This window comes from Anser brachyrhynchus (assembly GCF_964034855.1).
Source record: "Anser brachyrhynchus genome assembly, chromosome: 2".
NCBI classification, from domain to species: Eukaryota; Metazoa; Chordata; class Aves; order Anseriformes; family Anatidae; genus Anser; species Anser brachyrhynchus.
The window spans coordinates 21,895,196-21,912,033 of NC_137695.1; the positions used below are offsets into that span (position 1 = coordinate 21,895,196).

At 36.9% G+C, this 16,838-nt stretch overlaps 1 protein-coding gene across 2 annotated transcripts in view; it reads right to left on the reverse strand.

Moving 5' to 3' along the window:
- LOC308190574 (macrophage mannose receptor 1-like) overlaps positions 1–16,838 on the reverse strand; it is a 36,618-nt gene that overhangs the window by 7,829 nt on the left and 11,951 nt on the right. For both annotated transcript variants that reach the window (XM_080582142.1, XM_080582143.1), the window contains exons 12-24: positions 15,614–15,813; positions 13,669–13,796; positions 12,550–12,637; positions 11,178–11,322; positions 9,533–9,568; positions 9,238–9,413; positions 8,602–8,669; positions 7,012–7,112; positions 5,281–5,417; positions 4,078–4,192; positions 3,266–3,462; positions 1,931–2,021; positions 452–684 (exon numbers count right to left, since the gene is read on the reverse strand). In XM_080582142.1, the coding sequence (XP_080438268.1) occupies positions 452–684; positions 1,931–2,021; positions 3,266–3,462; positions 4,078–4,192; positions 5,281–5,417; positions 7,012–7,112; positions 8,602–8,669; positions 9,238–9,413; positions 9,533–9,568; positions 11,178–11,322; positions 12,550–12,637; positions 13,669–13,796; positions 15,614–15,813 (1,715 nt within the window). The remainder of the gene's footprint in view (positions 1–451; positions 685–1,930; positions 2,022–3,265; positions 3,463–4,077; positions 4,193–5,280; positions 5,418–7,011; positions 7,113–8,601; positions 8,670–9,237; positions 9,414–9,532; positions 9,569–11,177; positions 11,323–12,549; positions 12,638–13,668; positions 13,797–15,613; positions 15,814–16,838) is intronic.

Sequence of the window (16,838 nt, forward strand, 5' to 3'; positions counted from 1 at the left end):
CGTTTTTTTTTAAACGCTGTTCGCTGTACTAAGCAATGTCACTGAATGCTGTAGGTATGAGTTACATGCATTCTACATATGAACTGTGCTGTGTTCAACAGCACATTACTTTTCGGAAGGTTTTTTGGAAGTAACAAAAATTTCTAAAACACAGGAAGAAAGTCAGATAAGTCCATCTTAAGTTATGTAGAAAATCTCATCTCAAGAGAAGCAATTAAAAATAATTCACCTCCTCTAATCTGCTTCATTTAAATTTAGTCTGTGAGCAATTTGATGAGTAAAGATTATTTGTCAGTAAACAGTCAAAATCAGACATAAAATCATTACACACATGGTGAAACCATTAACATGATGATTGTTTCAGCACTTTTACAAGGTGGGTATCCAGCAGGACTATAAGAAGCAGGAGAGCTCATCAAGCACCTGAACTTCCCATCTGTCCAGCACTTACCATGTTGCTGTTAAGACCAATCCATACAGGCTTTCCATATTTCAACATCTGAATCCACAGGAAGGAATGGATATAGGCATCTGAAATGCTGGCAAGTTCTGCATGTTTGTCTTGACAGTTTTTTCTAGCCTCTTCCCATTGCATTTCAGACGAGATGATTAAATAGCTACTGTCACCATAACGAGCAAAGTCAGAGGATGGATTTGTTGCTGGTACTTCAAACTGTGTGGTAACTATGGAGAGAAAGTTGAATGCATGAATTTAAAACATACCATGGCTATCTAACATACAAGAAATTAAAAGAAAAAAAAAGTGCAAAATAGCACAAAGTCAAAATATTCATTTAAGCTCATGAGCAATTTGTAAATGAAAAACAAACAAAAAATTTTAAAACCAAATTTCTTAATGTAAAAAGCAGATTAAAATCCCATGAAGTAGGCAGTATATTTTCTAGGTGCCTGACTCATAAATAGGATATTTGAGGTCCTATACTTCTATATATTTTGACTAAATCTGGATATCTGAGTAACTGGTGCAGAGGTTTTAGGGCTAGTATTTTAAGGCATTTACTGTTGTTCTCTATTATCACAACTTGAGACTTTGACACTTGATGTTAATTGACCACCACTCCTTGTTCACTCTAAGTCATTAGCCTGTCCATAAGGTGAACGCTGTCTGAACATTTGAGCCAAGCAGGGTTTATTTCTACCCTGTGAATCAGTGATGTGTAAAGAACAGTTGTATGTGGGATTATATGAGATAAAAATGCCTCTCTAAAACTCTTGCAAAACTTACTTGCTGTGCAGTGAGATGGGTTTCTCATAAACAAGCTGGCTACACTGAGAGTGAACAAGGTGCAGAAGCTGGTTGAAATGAGGCAGCTAGTTTTTACTAATGGTGTGATAAAGGTGAGGTAAAACTGTTTTGTTATCCATGCTTTGGCTCCTCCATTCCTATTGCATGGCTGGGCTGATGCAATTTGCATGATTACAAATCTACAGCAGGAGAATAAACATTCATTACTTGTTTTGGTGTAAAATGTTCTTCAACAATTAAGACACGGCCAAGAGGCTGTACATTTTAACAGACTTCATATGACATTCACAGAGGAAGATTACATGCTCTACTCAGAGATAGACAGGAGTATGCAACTCCATGGTTTTACATTGCACTTAAAGAGGATGCCAAAAAGTTTTCTGTTTCACTAAGAGATCTGTTTTCAAGTACTATTCTCTAGTATTATTTGTGATTTAAGTACATAATCCTAACTGAGATAGTGGATCCTCTCCAGTAATATCTGCAGCGCAAAAAGTACTTTAAAAACAGTCTTCTCTTAAGACTGGTGGTGCTCAGAAAACCTGAGAGACTCAGAATGAGACTCAAATCTAGAAAAAATATCGGTTTTCCATGCATTTCATATTATGCTTGTCTAATTGAGCTACTTATTCCATTTAGGAGACCGGGTTAAACAGAACTCACGTGAATTCATTTGGCATATATAACCTCTCTCATTTTCACAGCTATCATCTCGCCATTTCCCATCTGACTGTATGATGAAAACACAATCAGTCTGAAAAAGAGGACAATGTATGCAGTCATTAGAAAAGGCAAACAGGATGTTGTGAGGCGCTCCTATATTCCTAATGCAAGCCTGATGACATAGAAGAGAGGTGAGAAGAGAGTAGTTTGCTGAGTACCTTTGTAATTAGTTCATTTTGCCAAAGTTCAAATTGGCTTGACCTGGTATTTTTTAACAACCCATTTGACCTAGGCTCTCACTGATACCAGTCAAAGTTTGAAAGAATCGTTTATAAAAACAGTCCCGCTAGTTTTATTAAGAATCCTTTAATGACTACAGAAGTTATTAGGGTACCTACAATATGTCTTCTCAATGCTGATTTACAATTATATACAGCTACTTAAAAAATAAAAATAAAACAATCCATGTATGAAAAAAATAATATATGAACTATTATTAAAAACAATAGTCTGGATTTATCTTAACAGAAGTAGTCTATCTTGCAGAAAGCATGAACTCTCTTTCAGTTGTTTGCAGTCATTATCAAGTTATCACTATCAGGTATTTTGGGGAACAACCAAAATTTCCCTTTACTTCCTTATTCTGAATTTCTTCAGGATTTCCTTCAGATGGCTCCCTTAGTTTCAGGATTGGCCTTGTCCATGTTTCAGCATTTCCGAACATGTCCAAGTTTCTCCACTATACTGACTTAAACAAATTTTAATCATAAAAACTCTGAATGATGGCAGTTGTCAAAAGCTTTCCATGACCAGTTGCCTATCATTTCTGCAGAAACTATGCATGTCCTTCCTTTGGGAAGGAGATTTAATTCAGCAGAATGATTTCCCTTTTGTTGAAAATGTCCTTTTGTACCATTAGAAACTAATGAAACTATGTGGGATCATATTATCCAGAAATGGGACACATGGGTAGACAAATACATGTTTCAACAATAACCTTAATTTTGGTTTATAGTAACTTTTCTTTGCTTGGTGTTGCAACTTTAATGTCAGTGGTAATGTGGTTTGTGCGGGAATTGGTTTAATATATTCCTCTCCGGGCTTGTTTTACAGAACTGGTATTTTACAATAGTTCAGATGAAAAGCACAATGTCCTTCTTCAGAATCTCTGCCAAATATTCTTGGTATATTTGGAACGGATATCAGGTACTTTGCTAAGCCCCATTCTGCTTGCAAAAAGTCCTGTTTCAGCATCTAGTTATTGATGCTGTAGCTTCCCCTTAAGAAAAATTATCTGGTTGCCTAAGATACACAGGTTACTTAAATTTTCTGTACCTCTACAGTGTTGTCTGTCAACCACTCAAAGTCATAATTGTTGAAGTAGGTTTGTGCCTTTTCTGGTGCACCGCTAACCCAATTGGTATAGGAAACAGTGCTCCCATCTGTCCAAAGAAATGTGGACTCTCTGTTGATATCATTCATCCCAATCCAAACATTAGTTGTAGCATCCTTTAAGTGATAGTGGAGGAAAGCTAGAGGGAAGCAAAGAACTCATTAAGGAAAGCTCATCATGACTCACCCAAAGCATGAAAAGATGTGGACAAGTTTGAAACTGGAGCCATATTAAAAGAATAACATTTCCCAATATAGAACCCATCTGCTTTTAACTAACTTTTAGAAAAGCATCTGTAGGAACTTACACTATACAGGCATTAAGGTTGGAAAAAATAGCCAAAAAAAAAAAAAAAAATATGAGCAAATTAAAAAATGTCCTATTGCCTACTACATATGCACATGTAGCATTTCAGAAAATCGTATTGCCAGTTTGCCAGTGAGAGCAAGAGAGACAGACAGAGAATACAGATGTCAGGTTGAGAGATTTGTGCAACCACACTCAAAACAGACTGGAAGTTTCGTGAAAACTGAACAGCTGAAAGAACTAGAAACACACATTATTTCTTACATGTAATAATTTAGCTACTGTTTCACACTTCAGAATTAAAACCAAGCACAAACTGACCTGGCTAATAAGACATTTTCAGCTGTTAATTTGCTTATGTATTTTGGAAAGTATAGTACTTTCCTTAGTAGGAGATGAATATTTTTCTTTGAGAGGTAACATGTTTCAGTAAAGCCTGAATATGTACCTTGCACTTGCTCATTTGGTACTGTAGCCAGGTTACCTCCCAGATTAATACAAACATCTCGTGCATCGTGCCACACAAGTTTTCTTGTTATATTGGAAGCAAAAATTTTGAAACACTGGAAAAAAAAAAAAAAAGAAAAAGCAATTTACTCAAACAAATACGGAAACTTATTTATGAATAGTATCAACCAGTTATAGGACACTATTTCTCCAGAAAAAGAAATCAGGGCTAAAATAAATGACAGATTTCAAGAGTGCTAAATTAATGGTGTGCAAGATCTTTGCATAAAGTACATACATCTATTGAAGTAGATATTTGGCCCCTCTCTTCACACAAGGTGCAACCCAGGAACTGAGTATCATCTGAATTTATCATAATGACAACAGGTCTATAAACCTGCTTCACAGTTTCTTCTGCCTGCTTCTTACAGGAACAGAATGATCATTTAAGTTCAAGAAAATGTGGCTTTGGGTAACACAGCAGCAGAAAATTATCTCCACTGCTCCTTGTCCTGCTTCCAATGACTGTGATTATAACTGCTCATCCTGCCAAACTGTGTGAAATATCATTGACATGTTGACCCAACATTTTGAGGATGCAAGTACAATGCAGAGTGTGTAGAGCAGAAAAAACAGCCCTTGGCAAATGGAGTTTCACCTCCAGTTGTTACAAATTCTTATGTTACAGCAATGAGGACTTCCAGACTAGGACTGTATGTGAAATGGCTTTCAAAACAATTGTAGTTTGGCATCATGTTTCTGAACTCAGAGCTTTGGGAACTCCTATACAAGCCAACGGGATTATTAAAATGCTTTCTTTCTAAATCACTCCACCTGAAGAGTTTTTTTGTTGTTGTTGTTGTTTTGGTTTTTTTTGAGACCAACCATTATAAACTTCAGGTCCTAACATAAATATGTAACACAGGAGAGAAGTATTTTTAAACAGCAACAATGTATTTTAAGCTTGCACAAGCTACGTTCTCTGAAAGTTATTCAGCATACACCTATTTTCACTGTATTCCTCTGCAAAGTTAAATGTCTAGTTACCTCCAGAAAAGTCCAGCTACCTACCCAGCATGTACTGACTGGGTAATTACACTGCAGATTTATTTCATAATCATATTTTTCATACACATATTTTTTACAGTTCTTTTTTTCAGTCCCACTGCCATACATAATTCACTTAAGATGCCTTTTGACATACCTTGTTGTTAAAGAGAAGCCAACTTTCTGGACATCCTCCAGGAGGCAATGGAGAAGCAAACGTTGAATTAATAGAGCTATTATGCTTTTCACATACAAATTTATTGGAGGAACCACAGTTTACATCGTTCCACAAACCTAAAAATAGTTAGATTGAGTAAACAAGTCAAGATGTTATAACATTTGTAACGATAATATATCACTCCCTATTTTGAGTAAGAAAGAGGGTAATCTCCATTTCTCAGACCATCAAAGTGATTAAAAGACATGCATGCTATATTTATGCAATCAGCTATTGCTTACAAACAGAAGGTCTTTATGGACCATAAGGATGATCAAAGAGCTGGAGCACCTCTCCTATGAAGACAGGCTGAGGAAGTTGGGGTTGTTCAGCCTGGAGAAGAGAAGGCTCTGGGGAGACCCTTCTAGGAGCCTTCCAGTACCTAAAGGGAGTCTACAGGAAAGCTGGGGAGGGACTCTTTGTCGGGGGGTGTGGTGATAGGACAAAGACTAATGGTTTTAAACTGAAAGAGGGTGCATTTAGATTAGATATGAGGAAGAAATTCTTGACTATGAGGGTGGTGAGGAACAGGTTGCCCAGAGAAGCTGTGGGTGCCCCATCACTGGAAATGCTCAAGGCCAGGCTGGATGGGGCTTTGGGCAACCTGGTCTGGTGGGAGGTGTCCCTGCCTATGGCAGGGGGTTGGAACTGGGTGATCTTTAAAGTCCCTCCCAATCCAAACCATTCTATGATTTTGTGATTCTATGACTTTTGCCGCTCAACGCTATTAGTTTGTGGGCTACTGCCTAGCAATTGCAAAAAAAAAGGCAAGTGACTCAGAAGAAATGCTCTATCATCAGTTAACTCCATTCCACCCTCCCTACCCACACCCACATCAAGACAACTGAATAGGAGAATTACAGCAGACGGAGGATGAGAAAAAAAAATAAAGATCTGATAAATATTCTTTTATCAGAACACAGTCTACTACATTTTATATCTCAGGTTTCAGCTTGATCTGAGAACAAAGTAACCACTGCAAATCTGACTGAGCCAGTTGAAGTTCTCATATTAGCACAGCTGTAGCGCTTTGTGCTTAATTTGAATGTCTGACCCTGCTGCTCTTCTTCCAGGGCTCTCCACAGTGTCTATACCTGTTTATGATTTGTTCAAGCCATGGCATCATTACATTGCAGGCAGCAGTGGTAATACACCAGCAAGCAAATTTGAAAACAGATGTAAAATGGATGAGATAGGAAATTCTGGATCAATCTGAGTGCACATTATAATGTTCGAGTGTGTTATAAAATATTTGATATTTTTTACTCATTGGCTTTTACTTTCAACTCCCTTTCTTCTATAGCTGAATCATAAATATTTTCTCAAGTTCATAGGAGTAAAGATAGGCTCTGCTCATCTATCAGGTTTTTACTTAGAGAAGTAGTAAAAACCCTATAATGCCTATAATGTGTAGTGTCAATCTTATAAATGCAGACACAGATGCCCACATTAAATTACACATGGTGCTAAAGTCTCCCCCTTCTAAAGACATAGACTCTTCCATGACTGGAGTTTATGCCTGTTACCACATCTTGTTAGCTTGTCCCTCTTCAGAAATTTCTGAAAACAGCTGTAAAAGACTGCATTGCAGCTAAAGGCAGAAGTTTGACACCATCAGTTATAATCCACATGAAGAGAAGTAAAATCTAACAGTTTAGACTTGTTACTTACCTGGCTTTGACGACATTACCACACAATTTTCCTCATTATTTGCAAAGTTGGGTTCATTAGGAGCCCAGGCCACATAGGTTACTGGAGTCCCATCTACCCAGCTTAAAGAAAAGATATCAAAATAGTTATTAGTTAATACACTTCAGTTATTAGATGAAGATTCTAATGAACATCTCACCATGAAGACAATGTCCAAGAGCATTAATGGGAACTGGCTAAAACTGGAAAGACTGTTACAGAATTTTTTCTCCTTACCTGATTATCCAAATTTGAAGAAGTTTGTGTAAAATATTGCTGGTTGCAAAAGAAGAAAACACCAAGAATATTTTCCATTGACAGGCAGGAGTGATCAGTCATCATTTAATATCAGAAACCATTATTCAGTTAGCCATAATAAGTAGTAGAGAGAATATTAAAAAATGTATTTATCTTAATTGATCGCATTTTATCATCTAGATAATATTATGCTCCTCAGTCTAAGTATTCCTTATGTTTCCATAGATGCAATTAAGGACAAAAATGTTCTTCTGTAAATTTTACTCTGAAGAGAAATATTTCAATAGGTTAATTAAGTCATGTGTCCAGAGATATATTGTCAGCTTTAAGACCACTCTTTCTGAAATATCAAAATTATTTTTTTCTTTAGGCCTGCATGCTTTTTACTTAATAAATTGCTATTGAAGGGTGTTGCCCTTAAATCTAAATAGATGAGATGTTCATTGGACCCAGGCAATAGCCCTTCTCCCCTGATTTGTGTCCTAAATCAGGAAGTCATAGTCAGGCACAGGCTCAGTCACTCATAACCTCGTGCTTCTCTTCCACTCTTTCCAGGGTTAGTGGTTTACAGACACTCAGTATTGAAGGAAAAATATAGAAAGGTTCAACTAAAAATTCCTCTAACCCTGCTTCAGGTCAGTTAAAAGCACAGTCTGTCACCCGCCAGAAGTGTCTTAACTAGCAGATGGGAAGGTAGGCACTGTCTGTATTGTGTTCTTTAGTAACTTTTACTATAATTTTAAGTTTATTTGTGTGTTGATGATTTTTGGAAATGCTTGTTAATTTTACTGTAGTGTAAACTTCCACTAATATTCCTCCTGGCGTGGGAGTATGCAGTGACTACCCTGAAAATCTCAATCAGAAGCAGCTTTTGAATTCATTATGCAGTCCTTCCTAATTCTGGAGGGTTTCTCTGGAGCTACAGTATAGAGATCAAAAGCAGATGAAGGATAAGCTCTGAAGAATCAAACATATTTTGTGTGTGCATGCATATGTGTGTGTGCTTGTAGGTATAAAATCCAGCACAGAAAGACATCCCTCTAGTTTATGGGGCCAGTCTTTGAAACAGACTTGAGAAAGCATGAGAGAAGAGATGCCAAGCTTTTCTTGACTAAGTATCAACACAAGAAAAAAACGTTGTTTTCGTTTTTCTTTTTGGAAAAAGCTACTGGGACTTAGACTATTCTAGGATCCTGCTTTGTACTTGTTATGTACATCCTTCAGTCTTTGTAAAACAACACATTTAGTACCTCTAGCTACATAAAATACTGTTTGTTTCTACATGTTATAACTGCTGTGATGATCTGAACTTACCTAAACTTTTTATCCAGACTCACTTTTAAACCAATGAAGTATTCACTTGACTCACTCCAGTAACGATCCTAAAACAGAAAACAACTATTTTATTTTTTTATTTAAAAAAAAAGTCTTTGAAACAAAACAAGCAGAAATGCATATGTTATTAATTACTGAAGTCACCAGCAATAGGCATCTGCTTACAGCTAAACACAGTTGTGTTTACATGCTCAGGGGCAGACATCAGCTTTTCAGCTGGAGCAGCAGAGTTCTGCAGCTCTGAGGACCCTTAGGATGAGGAGAGGAAAGCAGAGTTTGAGGCAGAGACTGGTACTTGTCTTTTCTCCTCCCTCTGTGGCTGCAGCACTGTCTAGTGCCAACCTCAATTCTCTCTGAAACCAACTTCTTCCCAAACCAGCATGGTTTACCACCTCACTCTTTCCACTGCTCTTCCTCACCACCTCAGCATGCCTGATGCCAAACAGGAGAGACCAAACTGCACAGGAACAAAGGACATTTTGGGGGAAAAGGGGGGGGAAATCACCAATTTCAGTTAGAATTCATTAACAAAAATGCTGATGGCTCTATTTCTGAGGCAATTCAAATTTTGCAAGCAGGCTGTCAAAAGCATTTCTACTTTGTATTGATTCTTACATTTTGTTTCAGAGCTCTCTGTAGGAATCTCCTTTCACTGTTACTACTAACAACAGCCAGGTCTGCAGAATTCATCCTGCAAAACTCTTGGGCTTTTTCCATGGAGACCTGTTCTTTGCTGATGTAGTATAGTTTATCTTCGTATATGACCCATCCATCCACAGTGGTTTTATATTCTGGAAGATAAATAAGGTAGCCTTAAATTCTTCATCAATAGGACATAAAAGCTAATTTTAGAGTACCAATTTTGATAAAAAATAATTAACAAGATGAAAAAATGTGTGCAAAAACCTACCATATGTGTCAGTCGGTTCAGGTTTTAACACCACTCCTGCAAAACAAGAGAACAGAAGGCATAACATATCCCTATAGCATGTTTTTGTTACTGACTGCAAGGAACCAGGTGAGGACCAGGGCAGAATTCTGTACCCATTTGCCATTGACTAGAAAAGAAGCAGGCTTAGTCACACATTTCAGCTACACCTTATGAAATATGCATGGTCATCTACTTATAATTTTGTATCCTAAACTGTGCTTTGTTCCAGCAGAGTCATAACTTTGCTTGGACCACATACCTGTGAAGAGAAATATAAAGGAAAATCAGTCTTCCAGTCTGTAAGACACAGTAGATTTATCTGAAACTCTTTAAAATTCAGTTTTGTAGCCCTTTAGTGAATCCTCAGTAGACATATCATAAACTTCCAGAAAGATCTTCTCATCAAGAGGCAGAAAATTTCCACTAGATTTCTTCAACTCTTTCAAATATTCTCTCCGTCCCAAATATTCATAAGCAAAAAGAAATATGACTTTGTATACTGACTGCAAGTTGTTTCTGCTTCTGGTTGGAAAAAGAAATGCCACTGTTTTGAACCACTCCTTTTCCAGAAGCAGATGTCTCCTGAATAATTGTAAAAGAGAGCTTGGAGCACTGCTTCCAGACCTGTTTCATCAATTTTTCCTAACGATATTGTTAGAGCTATGGCTAGCCTCAGTGACAACTGCCAAACATACCAACACAACTGTGATCCTGAACACTTTTCTTTCATTAAATGGATTCAGACAACAAAAAAACAGCAGAAATTTTTCTACTGGAACATTTTCCTTTGGAGAAAGAAAGAAAAAAAAAAAAAGTGATCTGGCAGAATCAAAATATCCCAGACAAATGTAATATCCCAGACAAATGTTTCAATACTTTCCAAAGTTTTGGTGGATGTCAGACAGGAAACCTGCAATCTCCACTACTGTGCAGCAGCTCCTGACTGTCCTCCATGGCCACCTGGGCTGCATGGCAAGTGACATGGCATGTCTGACTCTTCAGGCACCCACCCTATGAAAAATGGGGCAGGGTCTCAGCCATCCCCAGGAAGCTCAGCATCAGGGCTGGAGCGCTGCAGGAAGGCAAGGCAAAGCCTTCTGCTTCCGTCCATCTCTCATCACCTTCTCTCAACCCTTTTAATGGATTTGTGGTAAATTCCGTTATATCTCAGAGCTAATGGATTTGTGGTAAATCCCGTTATATCTCAGAGCAAAAATATGTTTGGTGTACAAATATTAATTTGTTTTTCTTAGCTTTACTTGTGTTAGTATAATTTTATTTTAAAAAAAAAAAAGTGTCATAAGGAATGCACAACTCCTTACTTCCTACATCACAAGCATACAAACAAAAAGTTCTTAATATACAAAATGTTTGCAATCTATGTAACCCTCATAAATATATGGGTTATTAATACATCCTAATATACACCAACAAATAAATTCATTTACTCTGATCATCTATCACTGAAAAATCCTTGCCTACATTATGCTACATAATTATCTTGGCATGCATTTGGAAAAAAGTCCAGTTTTCAAAATTTTGTATGTTTCTCCAGCAAATTACATTAGAAAACAACTACTTAAAAATATTTAAGCTTCTTGATTAAAGAGAAAAATAAAAATACCTTTTTTTATTTGACAAACCCAGTTATGCAGTGCTTCACATTCCGAAAGGAGCCATTTCATAAAATATGACCCACCATCCAGCACACCACAGAACTTGCGTCCTCCTGAATTTCTTGAATGATCCTTCAAGATTGTGTACCTAACCTATAGAAGAAAATATATTTTCATCTGTTTCAGCAGGGGTATTCTCCATTGGTAAAAAGAAACAAGGGTATTTGAGAGATTCCATCTCTCACTAGGACAAATACAGGAAAAACAATAGGTACAAGAATTTTTACAGTGGGGAAATGTCACTGATTGGGAGATCAGGCTGTCTTGACATGGAGGGCTTTTTCTCTTGTTTGCACCTCAAGCTCTAAACACGGACAGAATAAAAACAGGCAAATGGACTGTTTCTAATGGACTCCATCTAGCTCAGAACTTAACCCCAACACAGTCACACTGATCCTATGCAGGCAAGGTAGTTTGCACTTCATCAGCTGTAACCTGGTTCAAAATGATGTTGTCCAACAGCCATGTGGTAGCTGTGACCATATTGTGCCTCGGTTCAGTATTTATGGCTTCCCTTTACTGAGGTTAATGAGGACAGGAGTGTGGTTTTCAGCAGGGAAGTCTTCTCCTACAAACCTAGTGGAGCTACCTTAAGGAACTGACATCCAAATGGGAAGGGTGATCCATTTGCTATAACATGCTTGGGATTTTCAAAAAGTTCTTGGCCAGATCTCTTCAAAAAAAAAAAAAAAAACTTTTAAGGAAACAAATGTAACAAATGTGTTACAAGATAAGACAAAAGTCCCCTGCCTGGGTCAAAAATAGGAAATAGGGTGTAGGAGTGCATGGATGGTAATAAGGAGCAGAATTCTGCAGGAATATTTCACACATTTGTGGATATTTACATGGGCTCAAGAGGTGACTGAATAAATTCATGGAAATAAAGAATTAAGAATAAAGATCTGAGTTCTGGTTCTGAAAGACCCTGAGACATCACTTTCCTGGGGATGCAGGAGAATACTGTGAAATCTGTTTGCTGCATGCTCAGCTCTTAAGATGTTTCTGGCCAGTGCCAAAGACAGGATACAAGGTCTGATATGACTAATGTTCTGATGTTATGCGTTCATATTATATTCTTGAAAAAGAAAATATGTTGAAATGCTGTGCAGAAAGCTGCAGATCATAGTGAAATGCAGATGATTTCCATGTATTCAGATGTGTTGCGGTGATTTTACTGATGGTTATCAAGGTTAACAACCATACAAAAGTTTGCAGGATTAGTGTTCTCTTTCAATAGGAGGAGTAAAAAAACAGAAAGCACATGTACAAACCCCAAGACTTCTTAAGCAAACAAATCTGATGAAAAATTAAAATACTCACTGGAGAGCCATCACTCCAGGCAAATCCTTCATCTGGATTCAAGGAAAACATACCAATCCAATCTTTTTCAAATGAACAGCGAGTGTCACTAACACAAATTACAAGACAGAACAGTGTGTAAACACCAAAACTATCAACATCCAGGAACACATCTTGAAAGCTTCTAAGGCACATTCCAAAGTGCACTGAAGTTGTAATAATTATCCTATTAGCTTTCATGAAGGTCATACAGATGTATATATTCTCCCTGGAAATATCTATTATTTATCCGCCTATTACTTGCTTTACTTGCTTTTACTCTTTGATACAGTTTTTCTGGAATGTACAAGAGCTTACACTGAACCAGTATCCCCAGTTTGAATGTTATAGTGCAACAAATGTAATCCGCAGAGCACCAAATTGCCAAGAGCTAGCTCTGACATCATGAGCTATGCAAAGACTGTTGTATTAACTTGGATCTGTAAATAAGATCTTTAAAAACATGTTAGTAATTGTTGCATACTTTAGACAATGGATGTTTCTTGAACAAAGATAATAGAATCATAGAATCATTTAGGTTGGTAAAGATGTTAAAGATCAGAAAGTCCTTAACTAATCGTCAGTACCCTAACTATGGAGCTGTAAGAACAGCTCACATTTTAGCACTGCTAATTACCATATGAGAAGCCACTGTACACTTGCTCAGTGCCAATGGCTTATTTATCAAAATTATTGGTAGTATTGTTTTTGTGTTCAGTTTTCTTAGGAAAGGAAAAGCCTTCACTGATTCAAAGAGGCTGTTCCTCTTGAAAATGGTCTCAGCTTTGACTATGTCAAGGTGAGACAATAGTAAATATACTGGTCATATTTTCTATCCTGCTAAAAATACCAACACCCACAATATCATGTATTCCTAAATGATATCTATTAGCCATGATACAGATTTTTCAATCCCTTGGATATAAACAACTGCTTTTTCATGAAACAGTTAATACTAATGAGTAGATAAAACTTCAAGCTTATCACACTGTTTTTGGCTTTTGAGGAGCCTGTTTCAGATATCATTTTAGAGTGTTTATAATAGTTCATATTAAATGTTTTTTTTAGGCCTGGTAAGATAAACACACAGAAGATACTCACCGTTTTGCTCTTGATAACATTTGTTTCTCCTCCTCAGAGTTAATAGTCACCAGATCCCCTCCCATTTGTCTACAAAAATCTCGAGCTTCAAGCCAGGATTTCTTCTTAATATGTGATCGGCAGAAGCTCTGGAGAGAAATTACTTTAACACATATTCTATGCGTAAAATGTATAATAGAGATATACACGTATATAAATAACATGTAATGTAATACACATGTATAATACACATAAAATAAACAATGAAGAAATGTACTCTTCCTCAAATATACAAGCCAAGTCATAGTCCACATGAGAAATAGCATGGATTATGCTGTTCATAAAAGTTTTGCATTAGAGTGGTCTAATTAGTTGCCATAGAGTGACAAACAAAGGGGAGGAGTTGCTAGAAGGGAAGACAATTCCTTTTAACTTGTTTTGCTTGTAGGAGGGCCCAGGCCACCCTCCAAAGGGAGGGAAAGGAAATTAGTTGTGGCCAAGGCAGGACGAAGGAGTCTGAAGACACAGGCAAAAGTTTGACCTCATGGTGTACATCTCACTTTGCATTTGCCATATGATATCTAACAGTCTGGTAGTTTAAAAGAGAATAAACACTAGCTTGACCAAAGCTAAAAATGATGATATGGGGATAAAGGAGACCAAGTAACTATCATTCCCACTGAGTGAAAGAAAGAAATGGAAGTAATAATAATAACAAAACCAACAACAATTAAAAGACAAGACCTCATTAATTCAAATAAAGATATAAGAAATACTAACATCTCACACTTACTTAGCATGTTGCTGTTCTGCAAGATCCCAAATCAATATTTACACTCTACCCTCATTTGTTGTTCAAAGTCCTTTCATATGCCTGATAGTTGCAATTGAGTGTACTTCAGGTACAAGTTATCTGTAGCTTTTGTACAACTATCTAATAAATGTTCATAAGCTTCATAAAAACTGGTTGATTAACCTTTCATGTGATGTATTATCCTTTATTTTTGGGGTAACATGGTTTTCTTAGCAAGGGTAAGCCTTAGGCATTTTGCTGCATGTAGGTGGACATTATTGTTTCTTTACTTCATTTCCTGAGTTCTCACATACCTCGACTAAATATGGGATTTTTGCACAACCTAGTGACCACAGCTGATATAAAGAGCCGTGCTAACAGCCAAATTTTGCTGCTACTACTATTTAATGCAAACTCTCAGCACTGTTGTCTTAATAATGTTGCAAATATTATGTTGTTTCGTCTTTGTTCTTATCTTTTCCATATGTTTTTTTTTTCTACAGACTCAGTATTTATTCCCCTTCTTCCATTTTCTACTCCAGTTTATTCTACCCCTGGGGCACAAACTTCTGATTTTCTTTCCTGTGTCTTTCTTTCTTCCCTTGTGCTCAATTCCTTAAACGTCATCTTCCTTCCTCAGTTTCTTCCCCCTTACAGATGATTCCTGGAGATTTATTTATTTTTGGGGGGGGGCCTTGTTCTTATCTCAGATATTCATAGAATCATAAAATGATTTACATTAGAAGAGACCTTAAAGACCATGCAGTTCCAACCCCCCTGCCATGGGCAGGGACACCTCCCACCACACCAGGCTGCTCAAAGCCCCATTCACCTGGTCTTGAACACCTCCAGGGATGGGGCATCTACAGCTTCTCAAGGCAACCTGTGCCAGTGCCTCATCACCCTTATAGAGAAGAATTTCTTCTGAATATTTAATCTAAACCTACCCTCCTTTAGTTTAAAGCCATTCCCCCTTGTTCTGTCACTACACTCCCTAATAAAGTGTCACACTCCAGCTTTCTTGTAGGCGCCCTTTACTGGAAGCAAATATTGCCAAATGAAGATGTCCCTTTGTCTTTCCACCCTTTGCGGTTTTTTTTGGTTTTTTTTTTTTTTTTCTCCCCAAACCCAACATTCTAAAGCCTTTCTTCTTTTAACTATTTAAGCACTTACTTTAAAACAGGAACTACTATATTTGCTTGACACCCAGCCTTCAGGACATGTGTGTACTGGAGCAGTAGTTGGAATAGGTGGGGCAGTTGCACCATATGCCCACTGTTTACAGATATATTTTTGTTTTGTCTCACAGTCAAGAACATCCCACAATCCAGCTGTAGTTCCAGTTCTCATGGCAACACATCCTGGCTTACTTCCTTTATGAGAAATAAAAAAACACTTTGGCTATATTATACAGTCTAACTTCTTTAATTCTTACTTGAAGATTCTGCTTTTTTTTAACTTTTTTTTTTAATGTCCTTCATAATTAATTATATGGGTAGAAAATAATTTATTTTTTTTAATAGGTAAAACATTTGTTTGCAAGTGAGGACTTCATTCCAACTTACATTAAGCATACTTTATATCAGGTGGTATAACCTCAGTTACTAGTGCTTTTCATAAGTGCACACACCGCACAAGATGTAGTCACATGCACACAAGCTTATACAATGGCATATTTGTGTTCTTTCTTCTTTTTCTGAGTTTACTTAGCATATAATTTGTGTTTTTGTTTTGGTTTGGTTTGGTTTGGTTTTGATTCGTGTTGAGCACAAAGCTGAAATTCTAATGGACATGTCTACCACGGTGCAATAATTCAGTCCTGAAATGAAATGGTCAGCTATAAGACCATCATTTTATGCCAGTTCAAGACATTTTTTTCCTATGTATCACTTTACATGCATCAAAGTTTACCTGCCATTTTTCTGATCATGTTCAGTCACTCATTTGCCTGAGATTGTCCTGCATTTTATCACAGGTAAATTTTCACTATCAGATATAATTTAGTATCATCAGAATATTTTGTCATCTGACTATTCACCACTTTTCCAGATCTGTAAGTATATTGAACAACATGGGCTTTGGCGCAGATCATTACAGAACTCTGTTGGTGAGCACTCTTTCCCTATAGAAATTAGACATTAGTTCTAACCTTTTGCATTCCCTGTCTTTTAACCAAATTTTATAGTCATTGAAGAGCTTTCTTCTGTCAGGTCAGATTAGCTGAAAGACAGTTTCAGTATGGTGATGTGAATGCAGCTTTCTTAGTATCACAAGTAAAAAATATTTGGTATGATCATTTTTGATACTGTGATTTTGTAATTCTAACTATAAAATCTTACTACAATTGTTCCATTTCAGGCTCTTAAAACTGTTATTCAAATTATTCCCTTAAAATTAA